A 24,150-nucleotide genomic window follows, 5' to 3' on the forward strand; every position below is an offset into this window, starting at 1 on the left:
ATGACAGATAACAGTGATATTATTAGTGTTGTGCTGTAATATACTGTTTCCTAAAAGTTTACTTCTTCAAGTTTACTTCTTTGTGGTATAAGAAAATTGATTCAGTGTTTTGCCCCATCCATTTAAACTAGACAGATCCTGTGGTGAAAAAATTTATGTTAAATACTTTGACTAAATAATAATTCTTGCTAGATAATTATCAAACAATTCATATGAAGGTGAAAATCCAATTTTAGGAGGGTTGGTGAGATTACCATTACTTGTAAGACAGTAGGGTTAACTACCTATAAATCCTAAATTTTTTTTTTTTAAGATTTTATTTATTTATTCGTGAGAGACAGAGAGAGAAAGAGAGAGAGAGAGGCAGAGACACAGGTAGAGGGAGAAGCAGGCTCCCCGCAAGGAGCCCAATTTGGGACTCTACTCTGGATCCCGGGATCACGCCCTGGGCCAAAGGCAGATAACTCAATCACTGAGCCACCCAGGTTTCCCATGGAAATCCTAAATTCTTATGTTGGGCTAATGTTGTAGTTACTGTGTTTTGTTTTCAGTTTGTATATCATTTACATTTTTTCACTGGAATAAATTTTGGAAAAGTAGTTTTTCTCTTGAGATTGCTAAATAAAGGATAATTTATCATTTATTTGAAAATTTATGTATTTTAGGCAAAGAAAGCTGGATATAGGATTTTCAGAGAAGGTGCAAAAGATTCAGAGGAAAATAAAGGATGGTTTAGTTGGCTGTGGACTTGGTCAGAACCAGGAAGTAAAGAACAACCAGATGTTAAACCTGGAAGTATGTCCATTTCATTTTATTAGTAATGCAGTTAATCATCAGGTTAATTTAGTGCAGCTCATCATCAGATGTAAAAATAAAATTTTGTAGAAAATTTTCTAAGATAAGCATATATTTATATCATATGTGATTTATCCTTTTAATCAATGAAATTACATTAAAACATTGAAAATGTATACACCAAACGAAAATTGAGTTTTTTATCTTAATGTTTACAAAAGAATGTTATGTTCCAGATTTAATGAATGTGTGTTGCATAGTAATAAAAATTCCCAAGAGTATAAGGCATTGTAAATTTTTGTTGAAATTGTTTCTTAGAAAGGTTTTTATTTCCTTACCAAATGTTTAAGATCATAGCTTTGAAGACTTAGGGGCTTAAGATTATATCCTAGATCTATTACTTACTAGCAATGTAGCCCAGGCAAATTATTGAAATTCTCAAAACCTCAAGTTTATCACCTGTAAAATGGGAAATTATGATATTAATGCTTCTTGCGTTGTATGCTAAGTATGTTATTTAGCACAATACCATTAAGTTAGTCATTTTGTGAGCTTGCTTAATCCAAATATTTAGAAATTTGTATTGCTAAATTTATATATTTAGCAATTTATATTTTTGGAGACTAATCCTTCTAAAATTGCCAATCCCATCCTAACACTCAGTGCTTATGATTTCCTTTTTTTAATTAAATTTTTAATTTCTTAAAAGTATAAAAACAGAATTAAATTTGCCAATTTGATAAGGCAGCTTAATTGTGGGTTAGTTTTATTTTACCAGTTAAGAATGCAAAAACACTTTTTTATGATTATAGTTCTTGAAGAGATGTTGACACCTGAAGAAAAAACTTTACTCTATGAAGCAATTGGCTATAGTGAAACAGCAGTTGACCCCACCTTGCCAAAAACAGTAAGATGTTTTCTTGCCTTATACCTGAGAGTTTAATAGTTAGATATGCCTACTTTTAATCCTTTCAGAAATATGTTATTTATTGTATTGTCCTTGTCTGGTCTGTACATATTATATTTTAGTTTCCAAGGTAAGAATAAAAATTGCCCGTGCTTTGTAGTGTCAATGTGATGATTCTTTAACATATAAAAGGTTGTTTTTAAAATATTTTTTGGTTATTGGAAGGAATAAACTTTATGAATAAGAGTTTTTGTTGTCTTTATATGTATATTTCTTTTCATTTTATTCCTCTCAATATATTCTAGTTTGAAGCCATGAAGTTTTTTGTTCACTTGAAAAGCATGTCTATTGTTCTAAGAGAAAAACAAGAGACACCTGAGCTGTTGGATATTGTAGTAGAAGAATTTAGCACTTTGATTGTGCAAAGACCAGGAGCACAAGCCATTAAGTAAGTATTTTTCTTTTCCTTGAAGGAAAATATTTCAGTGTGAGGTTGGAAGTTAGATTATAAGTCTTACGGTATTTTGTAAGGGTACTATGGTTTAATGTATCCTTATATATTTTTAGGAACTTATATTTTAGAATTATTAAAGTAATAATTCAATAGAAAACTCTATTGTAAGGAAATGTAGAAGGACACTGAAGAATAAAACAAAAATGTCAGCCATCACACTCTACAAAAAGAAACCGTATCAACAATTTGGTTTTATCTGGGAATATATTTTACTTTTGTTTTTAAAAATAATTTTATTGAGATATAATTAATATACAGTGCAATTCATCTTAAAGTGTAGAACTTATCACACTCTTGATGTCATACACTTAATTCACGTGCAAGTTACCATTATCTTAATTCTAGTACAGTTTTACACCCTAAAAAAAAGAAATCCTATACCTGTTAGCAGTCACTCCCCATTCTCCCCTCTCTCCATTGTATGATGACAAGTAATTTACTTTCTATTTCTAAGAATTTGTCTGTTGAGGGCATTTCATATGAATAGGAATCATAAAATATATGGCCTTTTCCATTCGGCTTCTTTCATGTAGCATGATATTTTCCAGGTTCATTTATAGCATAGCAAGAATTAGTATTTTTTTCTATCGCATTCCATTGTGTGGATATACCACATTTTGTTTGCCCATTCATCAGATGATGGTATTTGGTTTGTTTCTACTTTTCAGCTATTACAAATAATGTTGTTATGGATTTTTACAGACCATATTTTGTATGGACAATAAGTCTTAAATTTTCTTGGGTACATACTTAGGAACAGAACTGTTTCCTCACATGGTAATTCTGTATTTAATTTTCTGAGGAATTGTCAGACTGTTTTCCAAAGCAGCTGCACCATTTTATATTCCCACAGTCAGTGTATAAGATTTCTTATTAAACTATATCCTTGCCAACACTTACCTATCCTTTTGATTACAGCTATCCTAAGGGGTGTGAATTGGTATCTCACTACTCTTTAGATTTGCCTTTCCCTGATAGCTAACAATATTGAGCATCTTTACTTGTGCTTATTGGTTGTTTCTGTATATTTTTAGAGAAATGTATATTAACTTATTTTACCCATTTTTAACTTGAATTGTCTTTTCATTATTTGGTTCTAACAGTTCTTTATTAAGAGTCCTCTGTATATTATTGATGAAAATCTTTTATCTCATAAGAAATTTATAATTATTTTGTCTCATTTTTTTCTTTTCACTTTTTGATGGTATTCTTTGCCAGATGTTTTTGGTTTTGATGAAGTCCAGTTTATTTTTTATTTTGTTGCAATGAAGACTCAAGTCTTTGCCTAACTCAAGGACACAAGGATAAATTTCTGTATATTCTTGTGAGAATTTTACATTTTTATTTCTTAAATTAGATTTATGACCCATTTTGAGTTAACATTTATATATGGTGTGAGTTTGGGGTCTAATTTCATTCTTCTGCATGAGATTATTCATTTGTTCCAGCAACATTTGTTCCAAGACCTTATATCTCCATTGAATGATCTCCGTATCCTCATCAAAAAGAGTTTACCATAAACGTAAGAATTTATGTCTGGACTCTTCCCATTGATCTATACAACCTTCTGCCAGTATTACACTGTATTGATGACTATAGTTTTGTAATAAAATTTGAAATTAGAAAGTTTATCCTCCAGTTTTGTATCATTATCAAGATGGTTTTAGCTCTTTTAATTTTCTTGAATTTCTTTGTATCTTTTAGGATCATCTTGTCCATTGTTGCCAAAAAATTTCAATTTACATTTGATAAAGACTTTATTAAATCTGTAGATCAGTTTTGGGTACTGAAATTTAAGTGGTATTTTTTTAACACCTATATGAATATGGATGCCTTTCCATTTACTTAGATCTTCATTAATTTCAACAATTATTTCATATTTTTCAGAGTACAAGTTTTATACCTTTTTGGGTAAATACATTCTCTTGTATTTCATTGTTTTTGATGCTGTATGGGAGGAAAGAGTTTTCCTCAACCCTTTTTGAGATTAACAAGGGAGAAGCATATGGATTTATTTCAATAAAAGTTTAATGGAAATGCATTCATAATGAAATGTAGATCCAAAGAACCAGTTAGAGTAGACTGTGTTAAGTCTGATGAAGAGTGGACAGTTGTGGAGGGATATGATAGGTCAAGGAGTGTAAGATAGGTGTAGTAGACTGGGGGAAACTTAGCAAGTCCTGTTCATTAGGACTCTTTTCAGTTTACCTTTGCCTTTAGAGATAAGGATGCCTCTTTCCTCTAGCTATAAGAGGGTACATGTTATGTGAGTGTTTTATGACCGCTCTCTGTTTGAGAGGGGAGAGGGTAGGGGAATGTCGGAGTGATCTTCCTGCTTCTATTTTCTCAAAGCCCTTCAACTTAAAATACTCACTATACCAAGGTACCATATTTTGGGGGCAGTATGTCCTGAACCCCATCAGTACTATTACACTTGGCATCATGTTCTTAATTTCATTTTTGGATTGTTTATTACAAATGTATAAAAATACAATTGTAATTTTTGTATATTGATCTTGTACCCTGCAACCTTGATGAACTTGTTAATTAGTTCCAGTAGTTTTTAGTGAATTCCTTAGGATTTTCTGCATACTTGAGCATTGCATCTGCAAATAGAAATAGTTTTACGTCTATATTTCCATTGTGGACACCTTTTCTTCATTTCTTAATTGCCTTTAGGACATCTTTTTCTAGTTCTTAAGGAGAAGTGCTTAGTCTCTTAAATATGATGGAAAGAGTGGGTTTTTCATAGATGCCTTTTATCAGTTTTGAGAAATTTCCTTCTATTCCTAGTTTATTGAGGTTTTAGTATTTGTTTTTTTTGGGGGGGGCGGGGTTTGGCATGAAAGTTGAGTAGAGTTTTGTCAAATGCATTTTCTTTGTCCCTTGAGATGAAAATGTAGTTTTTGTCCTTTATTCTTTTGATTTATGGTGTATTACCTTAATTGATTTTCACATGATAAAATAACTACATTCTTTTGGTCATATGTATGGTCTTTTTCACATATAGCTGGATTTGGTTTACTGGTGAGGATTTGTACGTCTGTGTTTGTACGAGAATGATGGTCTATAGTTTTCTTGTGATGGCTTTGTGTATTTTTTGTATTAGGATAATACTGTTTTTAAAAATGAGCTGAGAAGTGTTCTCTTCCTCTTTGGAATAGTTTGTAAAGAACTGGTATTGATTCTTTATTAAATGTTTAGTGGTAGAATTCACCAGTAATGTCGTAGGGACCTGAGCTTTGTGGGAAGAAGTTTTTCAATATGAACTTAATCTGTACTTCTCCTTAGGTCTATTTAGATTTTCTGTGGTTTTTATTTTGTATTTTTTTAGTCCGTTTCAGTAGTTTGTTCCTTTTTAGGAATTTGTCCATTTTATTTAAGCTGTCGAAGCTGACATGTAGTTATTTAGTGTTACCATGTAATCTTTTTCTTTGTGTGAGATTGGTTATAATGTCTTTTTTCATTCCTAATTTTTCTGAATCTTGGCTCTTATTTCTTAATTTAGTTAAATTTCTTTTTTTAAGGAGCTTTGATTTTGCTTTTGCTATATTTTTTCATTCTCTGTTTTATTAAATTTTTTTCCAATCTTTTTATTTTTAAAATTTTGTTTGCTTTAGGCTTAGGTTACTTTTTTTTTTCAAGTATCTTTAACTGGTATGTTAGTGATTTGGGAATTTTTTATTTTTGTAGTGTATGCATTCACTAATTCATTAATTTTATTTTAATGAATTTTCTTTATTGGAGTAAAATTGACATAAAATTAATCATTCTAAAGAGTGCAGTTCAGTGGGACTTAATATATTCATAATTTTGAATATTCACCACCCCTATCTAGTCAAAATATCATTACCACAGAGTAAAACCCCACACTCATTAAGAATTACTCCCCTCTTTCTGGTCCCTGGAAAACACAAGTCTGCTTTCTGTTTTTGGATGTATCATATAAATGAAATCATACATTACGTGACCTTTTGTGTCTGCTTTATTTCACTTAGCATAATGTTTTCAAGGCTCATCTGTGTTGTTGTGTATATCAGAATTTCATTCCTTGTTAAGCTTGCATAATACTCCATTGTACGTATTTACCACATTTTGTTTATTCATCTATTCTATGGAAATTTGAGTTCTTTCCACCCTTTGGCTATTGTGATAATACTTCACAGTGAACATTCATGAATGCGGATTTGATTATAAATTCTTTTGCTATGTACCTAGGAATAGAATCGCTGAGTTATAGCATTATTCTAACTTGAACTTTCTGAGGAAGCACCAATGTGGATTTCATAGGGCTGCACCATTTTACATTTCCATCAGCAGTGTACAAGGATTTCAGATTTTCCGTATTCTTACCAATACTTATTTTCTTGTTTGTGCTTTTAAATTACAGCTGTTTTTTTGGGTGTGAAATATGGTTTCTCAGTTTTATTTCCTTATTGTCTAATGATACTGAGCATCCATTCATATGGATGTTTGACTTTCTGTACATCTTCATTGGCTCCATTTTTTAGTTGAGTTATTCTTTGTTGAATTGTAATAATATATATTCTAGACTCTAGATATGTGATATTTAGCTTTTCCTTACATTCTTTCACTTCTCTTTGCATTTTCTTGATAATGTCCTTTGATGCATGGTTTTTAATTTTGATAAAGTATAATTTATCTGGGGTTTTTGTGTCATTGCTTATGCTTTCGGTGTTATATCTCAGAAGGTTTGCCTAATCCAAGATTATGGAAATCTAGTGCTATATTTTGTAAGAGTATTAAAGTTTTAACTCTTACATTTGGGTTTATGATCCACCTTGAGTTAAGTTTTGTATGTGGGGTAGACAGTGAATAAATACAATTTGATTAAGTTGTATGTGGATATCCAGGTATCCTAACACCACTTGTTTAAGAGATTATTTTTCCCCATTGAATGATGGGGATTGTTACCCTTGTTGAAAATCATTTGGCCATAGATACATGGCTCTATTTTTGGACTCTAATTCTATTTCCTTCCATTCTATAGACTCATTGTGTCTGTTCATATGTCACTTCCACACTGCTTTGATTACTATAGCTTTGTAGTAAATTTTAAAATTGGAAAGTGCAAGTCTTTTATCGTGTTCTACTTTTTCAAGAATATTTTGGATATTTGAAGTACCTTGCAAATCTGTATTAATTTGAGGATTTGTATATTCCATTCCACACACAAGCTACTTTGAATTTGATAGGGATTACATTAAATTTATAGATTGCTTTTAGTAGTATTGCCATCATAACAATAGTAAGTCTTCCAATCAATGAGTATAGGTATCCTTCCATTTATTTATGTCTTTTTACATTTGTTCCAACAATTTTTTGTTCAGTGTTCATGTCTTACACTTTTTTGGTTAAATATTTTCTTAAATGTTTACCATTTTGGATGTTAATGTGATGGAATTGTCAGTTTCTTCCTCAGTTTATTCATTGTAGGTGTATGGCAGCATAGTTGATTTTTGCATGTGAATCTTGTGAGTTGCAACTTTGCTGAATTATTAACTCTGTTTTTTTTGTAGATCCTTTGGGATTTTCTACATACAATTGATCCTTGAACAACATGGGGTTGAACTGCATGGGTTCATTTATCTGTGAATTCTTTTTTTTTTTTTTTTTTTTACAGTACTGCAAATGTATTTTTTCTCCCTTATGATTTAAAAATTTTTTCTTCTATATTTTAAGAACATTGTATAAAACGCATATCACAAAATATATGTCAATGGACTGTTTATGCTATTGGTAAGGCTTCTCATCCGTGAGAAGTTATTAGGAATTTGGTGAGATTGAAGTTATATCTGAATTTTTGACTATGCGTATTGTCATTGCCCCTAACTGTTGTTCACTCATGTAGAGTGATACCATCCATGAGTAGAGATTTTCATTTCTTCCTTTCCAATTAGATGCCTTTAACTTTTTTTTCTTGGCTAATTACCTTGGCTGGAACTTCTAGAACAGGGTTGAAAGTGAACATCCTTGTCTGTTCATGGAGGGAAAGCTTTTGATCTTTTACCAGTGAGTATGATTCTAGTTGTGGGTTGTGTTTTGTTGTTGTTGTTGTTTTTTTTTATATAAATGCCCTTTGCAGGTTGGGGAAGTACACTGTATTCCTTATTTTTGAAAAAAAATTTTTTTAAACGATTCATTTTTGCTTTTGCTTCTTTTGCCTTTGTGGATGTATCTTGCAAGAAATTACTGTGGCCAAGTTCAAAAAGGGTGTTGCCTGTGTTCTCCTCTAGGATTTTGATGGAATCTTGTCTCACATTTAGATCTCTCATCCATTTTGAGTTTATATTTGTGTATGGTGAAAGAGAGTGGTCCAGTTTCATTCTTCTGCATGTGGATGTCCAATTTTCCCAGCACCATTTATTGAAGAGACTGTCTTTCTTCCAATGGATAGTCTTTCCTCCTTTATCGAATATTAGATGACCGTACATTTCAGGGTCCACTTCTGGGTTCTCTATTCTGTTCCATTGATCTATGTGTCTGTTTTTGTGCCAGTACCACACTGTCTTGATGACCACAGCTTTGTAGTACAACCTGAAATCTGGCATTGTGATGCCCCCAGCAATGGTTTTCTTTTTTAAAATTCCCCTGGCTATTCGGAGTCTTTTCTGATTCCACACAAATCTTAAAATAATTTGTTCTAACTCTCTGAAGAAAGTCCATGGTATTTTGATAGGGATTGCATTAAACGTGTAAATTGCCCTGGGTAACATTGACATTTTTACAATATTAATTCTTCCAATCCATGAGCATGGAATATTTTTCCATTTCTTTGTATCTTCCTCAATTTCTTTCAGAAGTGTTCTATAGTTTTTAGGGTATAGATCTTTTACCTCTTTGGTTAGGTTTATTCCTAGGTATCTTATGCTTTTGGGTGCAATTGTAAATGGGATTGACTCCTTAATTTCTCTTTCTTCAGTCTCATTGTTAGTGTATAGAAATGCCATTGATTTCTGGGCATTGATTTTTGTATCCTGCCACGCTACCAAATTGCTGTATGAGTTCTAGCAATCTTGGGGTGGAAGCTTTTACTTCCAAGATTTCCAACATTAATGCCATTGTGATTGGGGAGGATTTTTTGTATAATTTCACTCTGTGAAATTTTAAAGACATGCTTTGTGGCCAAGCACATGGTCTGGATCTGTCTTGGGAGAGTGTTCCATGTGCCTACCTTTGAAAAGACTGTGTATTCTGCTGTTAGGTGGAATGTCCTATATAAGTTAAATATAATTAGTTTATAATTTTGTTCAGATTCTCTGTTACTTTATTTGTTTCTTGGTCTAGATGTTCTGCATTTATTGAAGATGATATATTAGAGTTTCTCATTGTTATTGTAGAATTGTCTATTTTTCTCTTGAGTTTTGTCAATGTGGGGATTCATATTTACATCTTTGAATTTACCCTTTATCAATATAAAGTGAACATTTTGTTATAGAACATTTTTTTAATTAAAGACTATTTTGTGTGATATTAATGTAAATAGTGTTCTCATTTGGTTACAAGTTGCACAGATTCTTTTTCCATCCCTTCACTCTCAGCTTTTGTGTCTGGATGTAAAGTGAGTCTTTTGTGCAGAACATATTGAATCATGTTTTTTCATGTGTTCTGCTAGTCTCTATTTTTATATTTATTTATTTATTTATTTATTTTTTATTTTTTAGTCTCCATTTTTAAATTGGTGAGTTTAATAACATTGACATTTAAAGTGATTACTGTCCAGGAAATACTTAAGACATTTTGCCATTTGTTTACTGTATGTCTTTATACTCCCCCCACCTCACCCCAGTGCCTCCAATTCTGCCTTTCTGTTGTTTGATTTCTCTTTGATTCTGTCCACATTTCTTTTTCTGTATACATTTTATTCACTGTCTTGGTGGATACCATGGAAATTACAATTAACATTCTAAATTTAAGAAAGTCTAGTTTAAATCCATACCAACTTAGCTACAGTAATCTACAGAAACTCTGCTCCTACACAGGTATGTTCTTCACCTTTATGTTATTATGTTCACAAATTACATCTTTATATATACATTGCATGCCTATTCATCTAGATTTATGATTGATTTGTGCTTTTTGTCTTTAAATCCTAGAGGAAGTAGAAGAGTTAGGAACGAGAAATAAAATAACACTGGCTTTTATATCCACCTATGTAGTAGCCTTACCATAGTTTTTTATTTCTGCATATAGTTTACAGTTACTGTCTATAGGGTACTGTCCTTTCATTTTAGCCTGTAAGTTTCCTGAACATTTCTTCTAGGGCAGATCTATTATTGACGAACTGCCTTGGCATTTTTTTCATCTGTAAATGTCTTAATTTCTTTTCATTTGCCAGATAGAAGTCTTAGTTGATGTTTAAAAAATTTCAACACTTAGAGTATCATCCCACTGCCTTTTGGCCCCTGTGGTTTCTGGTAGATTAGCTGTTAACCTATTAACTATCCTTTGCATGTGATGAGTTGCTTCTCTCATGCTGCTTTCAAGATTTTATCTTCATTTTGGTTTTGACTGATTATAATGTGTTCTGTGTGTGTCTTTTTGAGCTGATCTTTATTAGAGTGCATTCAGCTTCTTTGATGGGTAGATTAATGGCTTTTATCAAATTTGACAGATTTGGGACCACTGTTTCTTCAAATATTCTTTCTGTCCCCTTTTCTGTTCTTCTGGGATGCCCAGAATACATGTGAAGGTCTGCTTGATACTCTCCCACCCAGGCACTGTGTAGTTCTTTGTTCTTTGTTTCTTCTTTCTTCCCCTCCCATCCCCCCTCCTATCCTAACTTCTTTTCTTTTCTCTTTTCTTTCTGTTCTTTTCAGAGGAAGAGAGAAATGGAGATGGGGCAGAGGGTGAGGGAAGGAGAGACTCCTCAGCAGTCTCCACACCCATCATGGAACCCAAAGCAGAGCTTGATCATACGGCTCCAAGATCATGACCTGAGCCAAAATCAAGAGTCAGAGGCTTAACAGCTGAGCTACCCTGGCACTCTTCATTTTTTCATTCAATTCCTCAGACTCAGTAATTTCACTTGTCTGTATTCAATTTGACTTTTTCTTTTGGCTTCTCACATATGCTCTTGACTTTTTCTAATGTTTTTTACTTTCAGCTATTATATTCTTATCTACAAATTTTCTATTCATATTTTACACTTAATATCTCTCTATTTAGGGATGCCTGGATGGCTCAGTGGTTGAGTATCTGCCTCTGGCTCAGGTTGTGATCCTGGGGTCCTGGGATCAAGTCACGTTAGGCTGCTTACAGGGAGCCTGCTTCTCCTTCTGCCTGTGTCTCTCCCTCTCTCTGTGTGTCTTTCATGAATAAATAAATAAAATCTTATTGTTTATATATATATATATATGTATATATATATATATAAAATCTATTGTTTCTATATCTTTTACCTGATTTCTTTACAGCTTTGTCCAAGATTTCCTTTAGATTGTAGAGCACATTTAAGGCAGCTTGTTTATCTTTAGTACATTCTTCCTGTGTATGGTTTATAATTTATTTGTTTAAAAATTGGCATTTTGTATTGTAAAATGTGTTAACTATGGAAATTAGATTCTCCTTTTTCACCTGTATTTGTTGTTTATTATTGAGGCCTGTAGTCTTTCATTTGTGTACTGACTTTAGTGGGTAGAATTATTTTCTCCGAAAAGTTATGTCAAGTTCTAACTCTTGTACCTGTGACTGTAACCTTAGTTTGGAATAGGGTCTTTCTAGATATAATGAAGTTCATAACTAACGAATTTGAATGAAGTAGTTAGAGTTTAATCTACTATAGATTCGAGTGAGCCCTAATTCAATACAGACATACAAGAAACAAGAAGACTGGAGAAGAAGATTCGTAGACAGACACACAAGAATGCCAGAGAGGTGAAAGTGATAGGCATAATATATGTGCAGGCCAACTTGTACCAAGGATTCCTGGCAACAGTAAGAATCTTGTAGAAGAACATGGAACATATTATCCCTCTAAGCCTCCAGGAAGAACCAGCAGATTTCAAACATCTGAACTCTATATCTGTGAAAGAATAAGTTCTTGTTTTAAGACACTCAGTTTGTGATAATTTATTATACCAGCCCTAGCAAATGAATACAATGAATTTTCCAAACTATTTTTTGAGAAGACTCTATTCTTTGTCATTTGTGATTACTTAAGTATCTGTTCCATTATTTCAGTGATCAGGCAGTTAACTGACAGATTTCCTTAAATTCTTTTTTTTTTTTTTTTAAGATTTTTTAATCTATTTATTCTTGAGAGAGAGAGGCAGAGACATGGGCAGAGGGAGAAGCAGGCTCCATGCAGGGAGCCCAACATGGGACTCGATCCCGGGTCTCCAGGATCACACCCTGGGCTGAAGGCAGGCGCTAAACTGCTGAGCCACCCAGGTTGCCCGATTTCCTTAAATTCTTAAAACCAAAACAGAGCAATACTCTCTAGGTCCTTGTACTTGGCTCTGGGCTGTGGTACTTCAGTGCTGTGCCAGGCTTCCTACAGCTCTGCCTTAGCATTCACCCCCTGCTTGCATGGAGCTCACAAATCTGTTAGAAGTGCATGCCCAGGCTCCTCTCAGGTCTTTGCTGAACATACATTGGGTCCTCAGTATGTGTGTTGCTCTCTGGCATCCATGGTTTACATTGTGGCCTTTCTGAGCTTTTTTCCCCAAAGAAACTTCCTTTCAGCCTCCTCATTCCTGGGTACTGGGATCTGGATGGTATTTTCCCCATCTACTATCTCTTGTTCAAGACAGCTGTCATTAATCTGTTTCTTTAAGTTTTGGGGCAGATGTTACTTTTGCCTGCATGACAGGTAACATAATAGAGGTCACCCTCTACACTGGTTCTTTAGGGAACTGTCAAGCAGGTGAAAACACTTGACATCATTATTTTAAGGACAAGACTCCTGTCTTCCTTCATTTGAGCAGGAACAATAAGATACCACAGCCTGGAATTATAAAAAAACTGAAATTTATTTCTCACAGTTCAGAAAGCTGGAAGTACAACACTAGCAGACCAACACTGCCAGGTTCTGCTAGAAACCCTCTTCCAAATTTCAGACTGCCAGGTTCTTGCAGTGTCTTCATAAGATTAAGGGGCTAGGGTTCTCTGTAGGGTCTCTTTTATAAGACCTCTAATCCCATAGCACTCATGACTTAATCACCTCCCAAATGCCCCAGATACCATTACAATCGACACTACTCTTTGAACAAGTGAATTTTGAGGGAAACACACATTCAGACCTTAGCATCTTGTATCAGTCCGCTGGCTCCAGCAGGCACATCAGAATGTGGCCCACTTAGCATTCTCACTGCTGTGCTTGGGAATGGGGAATGGTAGAAAGTTAAATAAAAATGCCAACGTGCTTCCTTTCCGAAAGAAAAGAAATGTAGCTGTCTTCATTAAGCACTTCCTTGGTTGATGTAAGTTTTTGATTAAGTTCCAGACTTGCAGAGATGTTGACTCTGGCACTTTTTGCTAGCTTAATGTAGAGACTAATTCTTGGAGCACCTTACTCTGCAATTTTCAACGATATTCCTCTATTACTTTTTTTTGAAAGACTTTATTATTTTTATTTTTTTTTAAGATTTTATTTACTCATTTGAGAGAGGGAGGAGCTGAAAGAGCAAGGGCGGGTGGTGGGGGATTAAGCAGAGGGAGAAGGAGAAGCAGACTCCCTGCTGGGCAAGGAGCCCAATGCAGGGCTGAATCCCAGGACCTGGAGGTCATGACCTGAGCCAAAGGCAGACACTTAACCAACTGAGCCACCCAGGCTTCTGTATTCATTTATTTTTAAAACTAGTTTAAGTTTACAACAAATTTGGGAGGAAGGTACAGAAGTTACCTCTCTACATCCTGCACATGCGCAGCCTCCTCCATTTTCAACATCAAGCACTAAAATGGTGTGTTTTTTTGTTTTATTAACGATGAGCTTACATTCATTGACACATCATGCTCACCCAAAGTTCATCATTTATATTGCCATTCATTCTTAATGGTGTGTTTTCCTATGGGTTTGGACAATGACATGTCCATTACTGTATCATAAAGAGTATTTTCATTGCTTTAAAAATCCTCTGTTGTGCTTATTCATCATCTCCACCTTCCAACCTCTGATCTTTTTACTGTGTAGGTAGTTGTTGCCTTTTTCAAGAAGGTCATGCATGTAGCTAGGATCATATGCTATGTATCTTTCTCAGATTGACTTCTTTCACTTAGTCATAGGCATTTAAACTTCCTTTATGTCTTTTTATGGTTCATTAGCACGTTTGGCTTTTTTTTTGTGCTTAATGACATGCCATTATCTGGCTGTAACACAGTTCATTTTATTCATTCACCTACTGAATGCCGTCTTGGCTGTTTCTAAGTTTTGGCAAGTGTGAACAAAGCTGCTGTAAACATTTGTGTACAGGTTTTTGTAGGGATGTAAATTTTCAGCTTCATTGAGTGAATATCAAGGAGCCTGACTGCTGGATCCTATGCTAAGAGTATGTTTAGTTTTGTAAGAAACTGCAAAACTCTTTTCCAAAAAGACTATACCATTGCATTCTCACCAGTAATGTAGGAGAGGAGAGTTCCTGTTGCTCCACATCCTCACTCTTATTTGGCATTACCAGTATTTTAGATTTTGGCCACGCCTGATAGATGTGTCATGGAATCTTTGTTGTTTTAATTTGCATTTCTTTGATGACCTGTGATGTAGAACATCTTTTCATCTGTTTATTTGCCATATATATGTCATCTTTGGTGAGGTGTCTGTGAAGGTTTTCGCCCCTTTTTTGTACTGTTTTGTTGTTGAATTTTAAGAGTTCTTTGTATATTGTGGATAACAGTCTTTTATCAGATGTGTCTTTTGTAAATATTTTTTTCATAGACCATGACCTGTCTTAATCTCTTAACATTTACCATAATCTTCGGTGTTTTCTATTTGTTCCTTTTTTTTTTTTTTTTTTTTTTTGCCTTTCTTACCTTTTCTTTCTTCTATGGGTTTTTTTTTCCTGCCCATTGTAGTTTGAGTATCCTTTTTTTTCTCCCCTTTCTAAAGTAGGCTCCACACCCAGCATGGGGCCCAGCATAGGGCTTGAATTTACAACTCTGAGATCAAGACCTGAGCTGACATCAAGAATCACACACTTAACTGGCTGAGCCACCCAGGCACCCCTGTTTGAGTTTTGTTCTAGTTCCTTGTATCATTGCTGCTATTCATTTCACTTATATATGAACATACATAAGCATAAAAATATACATAAGTCATACTTATAAACATATAGAACTGAATACATTGTTACTATTATATTGAACATATTAATTTGATTAATTAAAGGTTTTTTCTTTAAATAACTTTTTACTATTTCTCAAAAGGCAGATGTAGTTAAATAATTTTCCCCATTTTTTTTGTCTTAGTCATTATTTTGTTTTAACTTTTGAAGGAAAATTTCATACAGTACAGAATTCTAAGTTGATGATTTTTTTTTTTTTTTGTCTTAACACTTTAAAATTTTCGCTACACTTTTTTTGCTTCGATGGCTTCTGAGAAGGCAGATGTTATCCTTATCCCTGTTCCTCTATATCTAGGTTGTTCTTTCCTTTGATTTATTTCAGGATTTTTTTTTCTTTACATTTTTTTTTTTTTGTAGTTTAAAAGTATAATTGGGTGTGGTTTTTTGATTGTTTGCATTTATTTATTCTGCCTGATGTGCTCTGACCTTTGTGGATCCATGACTTAGTGTTGGACATTAATTTGGGGAAATTGTCAGTCGTTCTTGGTTCAAATTGGTGCTTTTCTCTCCTGGTATTCTTTTTATGCATAGGGTGCATTTTTTTGTTGTTGTCCCGTAGCACTTGGTTATTCTGTTATTTTCATCCCTGTTCTCTGTTTCTTGTATTTTTATGACTCTGATACATTCTCTAGCTCAAGCATTAATTTTCTCAGATACATCTAGCCTCCTAATAAGCCCGTTAAAGGCATTCTTGTTATAGTGTTTCTGATCTTTAATATTTATTTTTGCTTCTTTCTTAGGATTTCCATCTCTCTGCTTATATTGTTCATCTGTTCTTGCATGTTGTTTACTTTGTCCATTATAACCCTTAGCATATTAGTTTTTAAATAGTTTTTTCACTTCAGGTTGTGTTGTTTGCCTTTTGCTATGCTTATGCTGTGACATTTTTCTTGATAGCCAAACATGATGTGTGATGTATGGGGTGAAATGAACTATGTAAATAAGTCTTTAGTGATTGAGTTGTAAGCTATAGGGGGAAAGGGAACAGTTCTGTGGTGCTATGATTAGCTCTCTGTTTTTTAGTGATCCCATGCTTCTGGTCTGTGACCTTAAGTTTCTTAGTACTCCCCTTCTCCCTGCCTCAGGTGGGAGAAGATAGTTAGCGTTGGGGAAATTGGGTATTTCCCTTCTCTCGTGTGGAATAGTAGACCTGACTAAAGTTGGGTATTTCCCTTCTCTAGGTATTTTGGCTTTGATAATACTTTAATTAGGTTAGGCTTGTAGCTAACTAGCTCCTCCAACGAGCATGCCTTTTAAGAAGAACATAATGTTGTGGCATATTTTTAAACAGTTTCTTTTCGCCTTTCCTTTCCTGAAGCCTGAAAGTTTTTTTCGCTAATGCTTATTATAGGAAACTGTCCCAGTTCCTGGAGGTGTATCTCAAAATATTTTGGGGGCCCCCCCATGATTGGGTCCCCTAGAGTTGTCTACTTTGAATCTCCAGCAATTGAGGAGAATGAAACAGTTCAGGTTTTCCAACGTTGGCACTGGCTTACATGATAATTTTCTTTCATGAGCCTCTGGTAATCAGTGACTTTTTTTTAAATATAGAAGTCAACATGTGAATAGAGTTGTTTGTGAATTAATCTTTGTCAATTCAGATCAAATAGTTGTATATTTTCTTTGACATGAATGGAATAGAAAGAAATGAAAATTGAAGTTGTTTTTTATTAATCTTAACTTTATTTTCAGTTTGAAGAATACTGTAAAATGTAAAATTGTATTGATAGCTAATTTTTGTCCTGTCTTTTTTCATGTAGATTTGAAACCAAAATTGATTCATTTCATGTTACTGGCTTGCCAGATAATTCAACAAAACCTCGCCTCCTATCTTCATTGGATGATGCTACTTCACTCTTCCAAATTATATTTGAGATAAATCCGTTAGATGAAACTGTTGCTCAAAGGTGTATCATAGAAGCTGAACCTTTAGAAATGATATATGATGCAGTAAGCATTTCTTTTCTTTTTTTTTTTTTTTTTGCAGTAAGCATTTTTTAATTCCTAGGTTTTAATATATTTCAATTTGCTTTGAGTTTGTGCCTAATGTTAATAATATTTATTTTAACAGAGAACAGTGAATAGTATAGTGGAATTCTTCAGGCCTCCAAAAGAGGTAAATCTAGCACAGCTCACGTCAGTGACTTTGACAAAACTTGAAGAATTTCGTGACAAGACAGCAACAGGTAAATGCTAGTATTAATGTTGGTTTATTAAAAATTGTATCCTACATAAACTTTTAGTCACATTAAACTGTTTTTAGTAAGGTATACTTTAAATTTATGCTTTTAGACTACATATAGTTTAGTTGAAAGTAATTGGTACTATTTTACTTAAATTCAGGTATAACAATAACCATTTCTTACACCCAGAAAGGACAAGACCTATTACCACATTCAAGTTAATTTCATGTTATGTTAGAATTTTTGGAATTCTGTTTGTGAGAGAATGAACCTGGCATTTTCCTTTCATGTAATGAATTCCATATTTTAATATATTGGCTTCCAAAAAGAAAATTCCATCCTTTTTCATCCTTTTGCAGAGTTTTTATAAGTTTTGGTGTTATTATTTTTTTCTTTCAGTATTTCACCTAATAAAATAGTAAAACCATAAGGGCTTGGAGATTTCTTTGTGGAAGATTTTATTATTTTGTTTTATTTTATTTTATATTTTATTTTATTTTATTTTATTTTATTTTATTTTATTTTATTTTATTTTATTAATTTTTTTGTGGAAGATTTTAAGTTACAGATTCCCTTTTTAAAATATATATTTTAAATATATAAGATCATATAAAGTTAATCTATATGATTTTAATGCTTTGCAATTTGTTGATATTTGCTTTCTGGCTCAGTATGTGGTAATTAAAAAAAATATTTAACATGTTTGAAAGCCTATATTTTTCATACCTATACATATTTTTAAGTCATATTTATCCTATATTTCAAATCTGTATCCTTACTGGATTTTTCCCTGTTTTCTGTCACCATATTCCAATAGTTCTTTAGAGAAATATAGGAAAAGTAGTGTCACCGTGCATGTGCATTTGTCTGTTTTTTTTAGATCTGTCATTTCTTTTCTTTATAAATTTGATGCTGTCAGTAGGTACATGCATAAATAAAATTTTTTCTCCAATAAGCCAAATCTTTCATTTCTATGAAGTTGACTGCATGTAGTTTTAGAAACATTTTAATTCCAATTAAAATATTTTCATTTATTTTTTCAGGTGTTAGTATGGATATTCTAGTTTTTGCTTGGTTAGAATTTGCTTATATTTTTCATTCTTTTCCCCTGTATCTTTTAGATGTGTCGTATCAACAACAATGTAGTGGAGTATTTTTCAACTTTTTTTTTCTTGTCTTTTTTAGATAAATTGTAGCATTACTTTGTTTCCCTCCACCCCTTCGCTCTACCACTCCAGTAACACTGTTTATCTCAAATTATAATTTTAGTAAAATTTTTTATTCTCCCTCAGTCATTACAAGGACTTGAGAGCACTAGAACTCCCATTTGCCATCTTCATCAATTATGTGCTATTGTTCTTTCTTTGTTTTACTTGTCTCCATTTTTTTATTCAAGTATGATTGACATACAATGTTAGTGGTAGGTATACAACATAATGATTCACCAATTCTGTATATTACATTGTTTTTTTGTTTTTAGAGGGAGAAAGATAACGTGTGTGTGGGAGGGGCAGAGGGAAAGGAAGAGAGACAGTTTTAAGCAGGCTCCACTCCCAGCATGGAACCTGATGTGTTCTGTATCAGGACTCTGAGATCATGACCTGAGCTGAAATCAAGAGTCAGACAAGAGTCAGACACTTAACTGAGTGAGCCACCCATCTGCCCCAAGATTATTTTATCTTATATATTCTGTATCAGTGTGATATATCCAGCTGTGGACCATTCTGAGGATTGGTAGATTAAACAAATTTTAGAAATTTCATCCAGAAAATTTTTACTCATTAACCATATACATTTTTTTCTCTTAAATCTTTTTTTGAAACTCTGGATTAATGTCCTTTAGCATTTCTTACTCTGCCTTTATTCTTCTGTATCCTTTTTTCTTTCCTCTCTTACATGCTGGGTAATTTACCTTCTGAATTACTGACATCTTCTTAAACTGTGCTACTGTACTATTAAATCCTTTTTTTTTTTTTTAAGATTTTATTTATTTGAGAGAATGAGCAGAGATAAGAGACAGAGGGGGAGAGAGAGAGATAATCAGACTCCCTGCTGAGCAGGGAGCCCATTAAGGGGTTCTATCATGGGACCTGGATAGAGGTCTTGACCTGAGCTGAAGGCAGATGCTTAACCAACTGAGCCACCCGGGTGTCCCTGCTATTACATCTTTAGGTTAAATTTTACTGATTATAGTTTTCATTTTTGGAATTCTTCTTTTGTTATAAATTAAAATCTCTTTGTTGATTGATTTTTTTTGTTTGTTTTTTGTTTTTTGTTTTTTGTTGCTGTTTTATCTTATGTCCAATGTTTTTGGTTGCTTTTGTGGAAGAATAGGTCTTGGTACATACTCATTCATATTACCAGGATTTAGAAATTGAGTTAAATGTTTGAGTGTAAGTTCAAGATTTTATCTTTATTAAAATTCATCTTTCTAGATTGATTCATTTTCCTTTTTTTTGTTGTTGTTGTTGTGTTTGAGTCATCTTTTGAAGCCTTGGGTGAAAGGTTATCATTTTCTAGGTAAGATTGTTTAATATCAGTGGTCCTTATAACTTTCTGTGTCTCATGGACACCTAAGTCAGTTTGGTGTGAAGCTTAGGGATCTCTAAACAAAATACTGGTTTTTAGTACACAGACTACCTAGAATTACAAAGAAAGTAAATAGAACACAGTTTCAAAATATTTTAAGAATCTCAAATTTGTGTTAGTAGCAGTGTATCTGTTTTTCTTTATTTGTGGTTAAAATAACAAGAATTAACAATAGATAAAAAAACTACCATTAGTTTGAAGGCATAAATGAAACTCCAGTTGTCTTCAGTTATGTTAGGGAACATAAATGATACACGATTTGTATAAGTAACAAAGTTTGTTGCTTACATTTATAGTAGAAGGAGATACTGAATGTCAGCTGTAGTTAATGAAAATAAAATTGTAACTTGTTTCCCATTCATGTGCATGAAATCTGTGAATTCCACTTGTGGACACATGATTAACTGTGTCTGATATAGTCCATACTTTCATTTTCTCTCAAGAAGTAAAGGCAGAGGCCCTTGTGTGGCTAAGTCGGTCAAACATCTGACTTTTGATCTTTGTCTCAGGTCTTGATCTCAGTGTCACATGCTTACTTTCTCAATTAAAAAAATTTAGGGCACCTGAGTGGCTCAGCCTTTGGCTCAGATTGTGATCCTGGGGTTCTGGGATAGAGTCCCACATCAGTCCCTGTGGGGACCCTGCCTCTCCCTCGGCCCATGTTGCTGCTTCTCTCTGTCTCTCATGAGTAAATAAATAAAATCTTAAAAAAATTTTTTTAAAAACCCAAAAAATTTATTTGGAAAAAAGTAAAGGCGTTCTTTAATAAGTATGTTGCTCAATTATTGATATATTACATCTATAATAGTTCTGCAATTTATTATCTGTTGAGTAAAAGTGGAAAAAAATTAGAAAGAAGAAATTTCGTTAACATAGAATGCCTCAGTTTTATGAAATATACTAGCTTCTAATGATCAATGCTTTCCTTTCTAGTTGTGCATTAATTTATGTGCTTAAAATTTTTTCACAATCCACATTCACTTGACCAATTAATAAAATATTAACTTATTTTTTTTTCTTTCTAAGGAAATATGGGCATTTGTCCATTTCAGTCTTCTAAGACTTCTGTAGTTGTCAGTCATTTCTAGGAAAGTGTTAATGCTGATCAAGTAATATCACCAGCTTAGGTGTCTGGGCTGTGGTAAGACTGTATCAAGTGTTTCCTTAAGTAAAAGTCTTACCAGTTATTTTAAAGTTCTCTTACCATGTCCTGCTTTTACAAGGTGAATGTAATCTTTGACAGAGAAGATGGATTAAGAAAACAGGAAAAGAAATACTCTATTTTCAGTCATTTTTTAATCATTATATACTCCAAAGGAAGCTGGTTTGTTTTTGCTTCCTTAATAATGGTTATTTCTGCGTTGACTATAACTAAAGACTCCCTTTAAAGCAGTGAACTTATGCCCTCACCCAAAAATATACCAGGCATTTTATCTTAACTGACATTGCTATAGGTTCATAAAAGTTTTATATTTGTTTTTGGTAATGTCTTTCCTGTTGTGTTTCCTTAAAATTTGAGATTGTTGCAGAGACTGCTTTTTTTTTTTTTTTAAGCTACTTTTGATTTTTTAATTCTTGACTGAAATTCTCAAGAATTACCAGAGGCGCCTGGGCAGCTCATTTGGTTAAAAGTCACATTCGATTTCAACTCATGTCATGATCTCAGGGTCTTCCACCTCATTCTCTCTCTCTCTCTCTCTCAAGTATTTTTAAAAAATTGGAAGAATTACTAAAATAGTAAATATCCACTGTGTAAACTTCAAATGTTATATAGAAATGTTTTAGAAAGCTGAATTCTTTAGTATTTTACTTTCTAAAGGTAACACTTAACTATTTGAAGTCTGTTCTCTCTCTTTCTGTGCACAAATAGTATAGTTATTATTATGTAAAATAAAATGTTAATATTGGGGAAAAGTGGGGTGCTACTGTATGTATTGAAGTTAATTCAAAAATTTCAATAATAAATTTTTAATATTTTTCCGGAAGTTAAAATTTACCAATTTTGGAAGAGACTCATCTGTTACATAGTTCTCTTTTTTGGTTCTCCATTCATTCTCTCCTCCTGTCTTTTTTTCTGTATTAGCCTCTATTTATTATCCTTTTCCTCTATGACCTAATTTCCTTCTTGTATTATTTTCTTCATTCTTAGCAGTGAAGGTTTTCAGATCTTTTCCTTTTTGTCAGTTGGAGAGATCAGCTCCTAGAATATACACATGTTGTTAGTTACCCTTGTCAGATGTGGTCATTTTGACAAATGTGGTCATTTATCAAAACCCTTCATTTGACACATCAGGCTCTCTGATAGGATCATAGTTATTCATTTTCTTTCAGTGATCTCCTTTATTCACTTAGATATTTATCACAAGCCAAATCTATATTGGACACTGTGCTAAGTTTTGGAGAGCACAGCAGTGATAAAAATAGATGTAGTTTTTGCCTATTAATGGATCTTATAATTTTAAAATAGGACAGACATAAAATTAAGATTTATCTACTTAAATATTTAAAAATTCACTTTAAGAAGAAGTAATTTTAAGGAACACAGGGGGAGCCTTGGGTGGCTCAGTCAGCTGAGTCTACCTTGGGCTCAGGTCATGGTTCCAGGGTCCTGGGATCTAGCCTCCTGTCCTATTGGGTTTCCTGCTCAGTGGGGAGTCTACTTCTTCTCCCTCTGCCAAATAAATAACATCTTAAAAAAAAAAAAAAAGGAATACAGGAAGAGTAGCTGAAAGAAGTAGCCATTGCCATCAATGCTGACATTGCATTCCTTGGCAGGATATCCTTCTCTCTTCCTCGAGGATTGCGATTCATGCCATTTTAGAGAAAGTGGCTGGAAACTTGCTCTCTGAAACTTTATAGAACTTACTTTCTGATGTGATGGAGAAAGCTGTTCATGGGACAGTATCTCACTGGGTGCGTTCTATTTTGAAACTGACTGAAGGGGTTTTTTAGGGAAAGGATGGCTTTTGGATGCTGTTGGTAGCTATGCACAGCATGAGCCTGGTTTTGGAGAAAGTCACACCACTGTCGGATATTGCTGAGTGAGCATACTGACACACCAGGAAGCAACACCTGTCCTTCCTGCAGTCTCTCTCCAGGATTTCCTATCTCCTTCAGTGCTAATTTGCAACGGAAAAATATTTAAAAGGCTCAGATCCACTTTCACAGGGCAGGCACATGGGTGAAGTTGGAGCAGATGGAGTAAACAAATTGTTAAAGGGCCCAGATGCTGTGAAGGAAATGAAAATAATGAGTATCTCAGTATTGTTTTGGTGATGATGTCAGAGAATAGTTCTTTGACTTGAAGTAACATTAAGTATGTATGTTAAGACTAACACAGTTGAAGAGTAGAAGGAAGAGCCTTCAAAGCAGTGGTAAACTGTGAGGGCCCCAGCCAGGGACAGAAGTGGGTTAATTTGGCAGTTGCAGAAGGCTAGGTTGGTTCTAATGTAGTGAGTGAAGGGAAGTGGAATGACGCATAGTGTTGATAAAGCAAAACTTTGAAAGTTGTATTAAACAATTTGGATTTTCTTCTAAGTGCAATGGGAAGTAGAGAAGAGATACAGTAGACTTATATCCAAAACCAAATATTCACTTCTCCCGCTTTCCCCCCATTAAGAAACAAACTAGATAGATCATGGTTTCATGGCATCCAGGAAGCCTTTGTTGAAAGTAAGGCCAAAGGTAAGACTTCTTAGGAGTACAGGACTTGAATTTGTAGAGTCGGGAATACCATGACACGGATCATTTTGGTTGAGAAAGTCTTACAGTAGAAATGGAAATGAAGATAGAGAAATGCTTAACAGTGAGACAGATAATTGAATGCTAGATTGTCCTTAATGGCTGCTTCTTGGGACCATC

At 33.7% G+C, this 24,150-nt stretch overlaps 1 protein-coding gene across 3 annotated transcripts in view; it reads left to right on the forward strand.

Moving 5' to 3' along the window:
* VPS13A (vacuolar protein sorting 13 homolog A) overlaps nucleotides 1-24,150 on the forward strand; it is a 237,353-nt gene that overhangs the window by 49,421 nt on the left and 163,782 nt on the right. For all 3 annotated transcript variants that reach the window (XM_026001515.2, XM_026001519.2, XM_026001517.2), the window contains exons 15-19: nucleotides 666-795; nucleotides 1,608-1,702; nucleotides 2,008-2,150; nucleotides 17,278-17,467; nucleotides 17,589-17,703. In XM_026001515.2, the coding sequence (XP_025857300.2) occupies nucleotides 666-795; nucleotides 1,608-1,702; nucleotides 2,008-2,150; nucleotides 17,278-17,467; nucleotides 17,589-17,703 (673 nt within the window). The remainder of the gene's footprint in view (nucleotides 1-665; nucleotides 796-1,607; nucleotides 1,703-2,007; nucleotides 2,151-17,277; nucleotides 17,468-17,588; nucleotides 17,704-24,150) is intronic.

The sequence above is a fragment of the Vulpes vulpes genome, chromosome 1 (genome assembly GCF_048418805.1).
Source record: "Vulpes vulpes isolate BD-2025 chromosome 1, VulVul3, whole genome shotgun sequence".
Lineage (NCBI taxonomy): Eukaryota > Metazoa > Chordata > Mammalia > Carnivora > Canidae > Vulpes > Vulpes vulpes.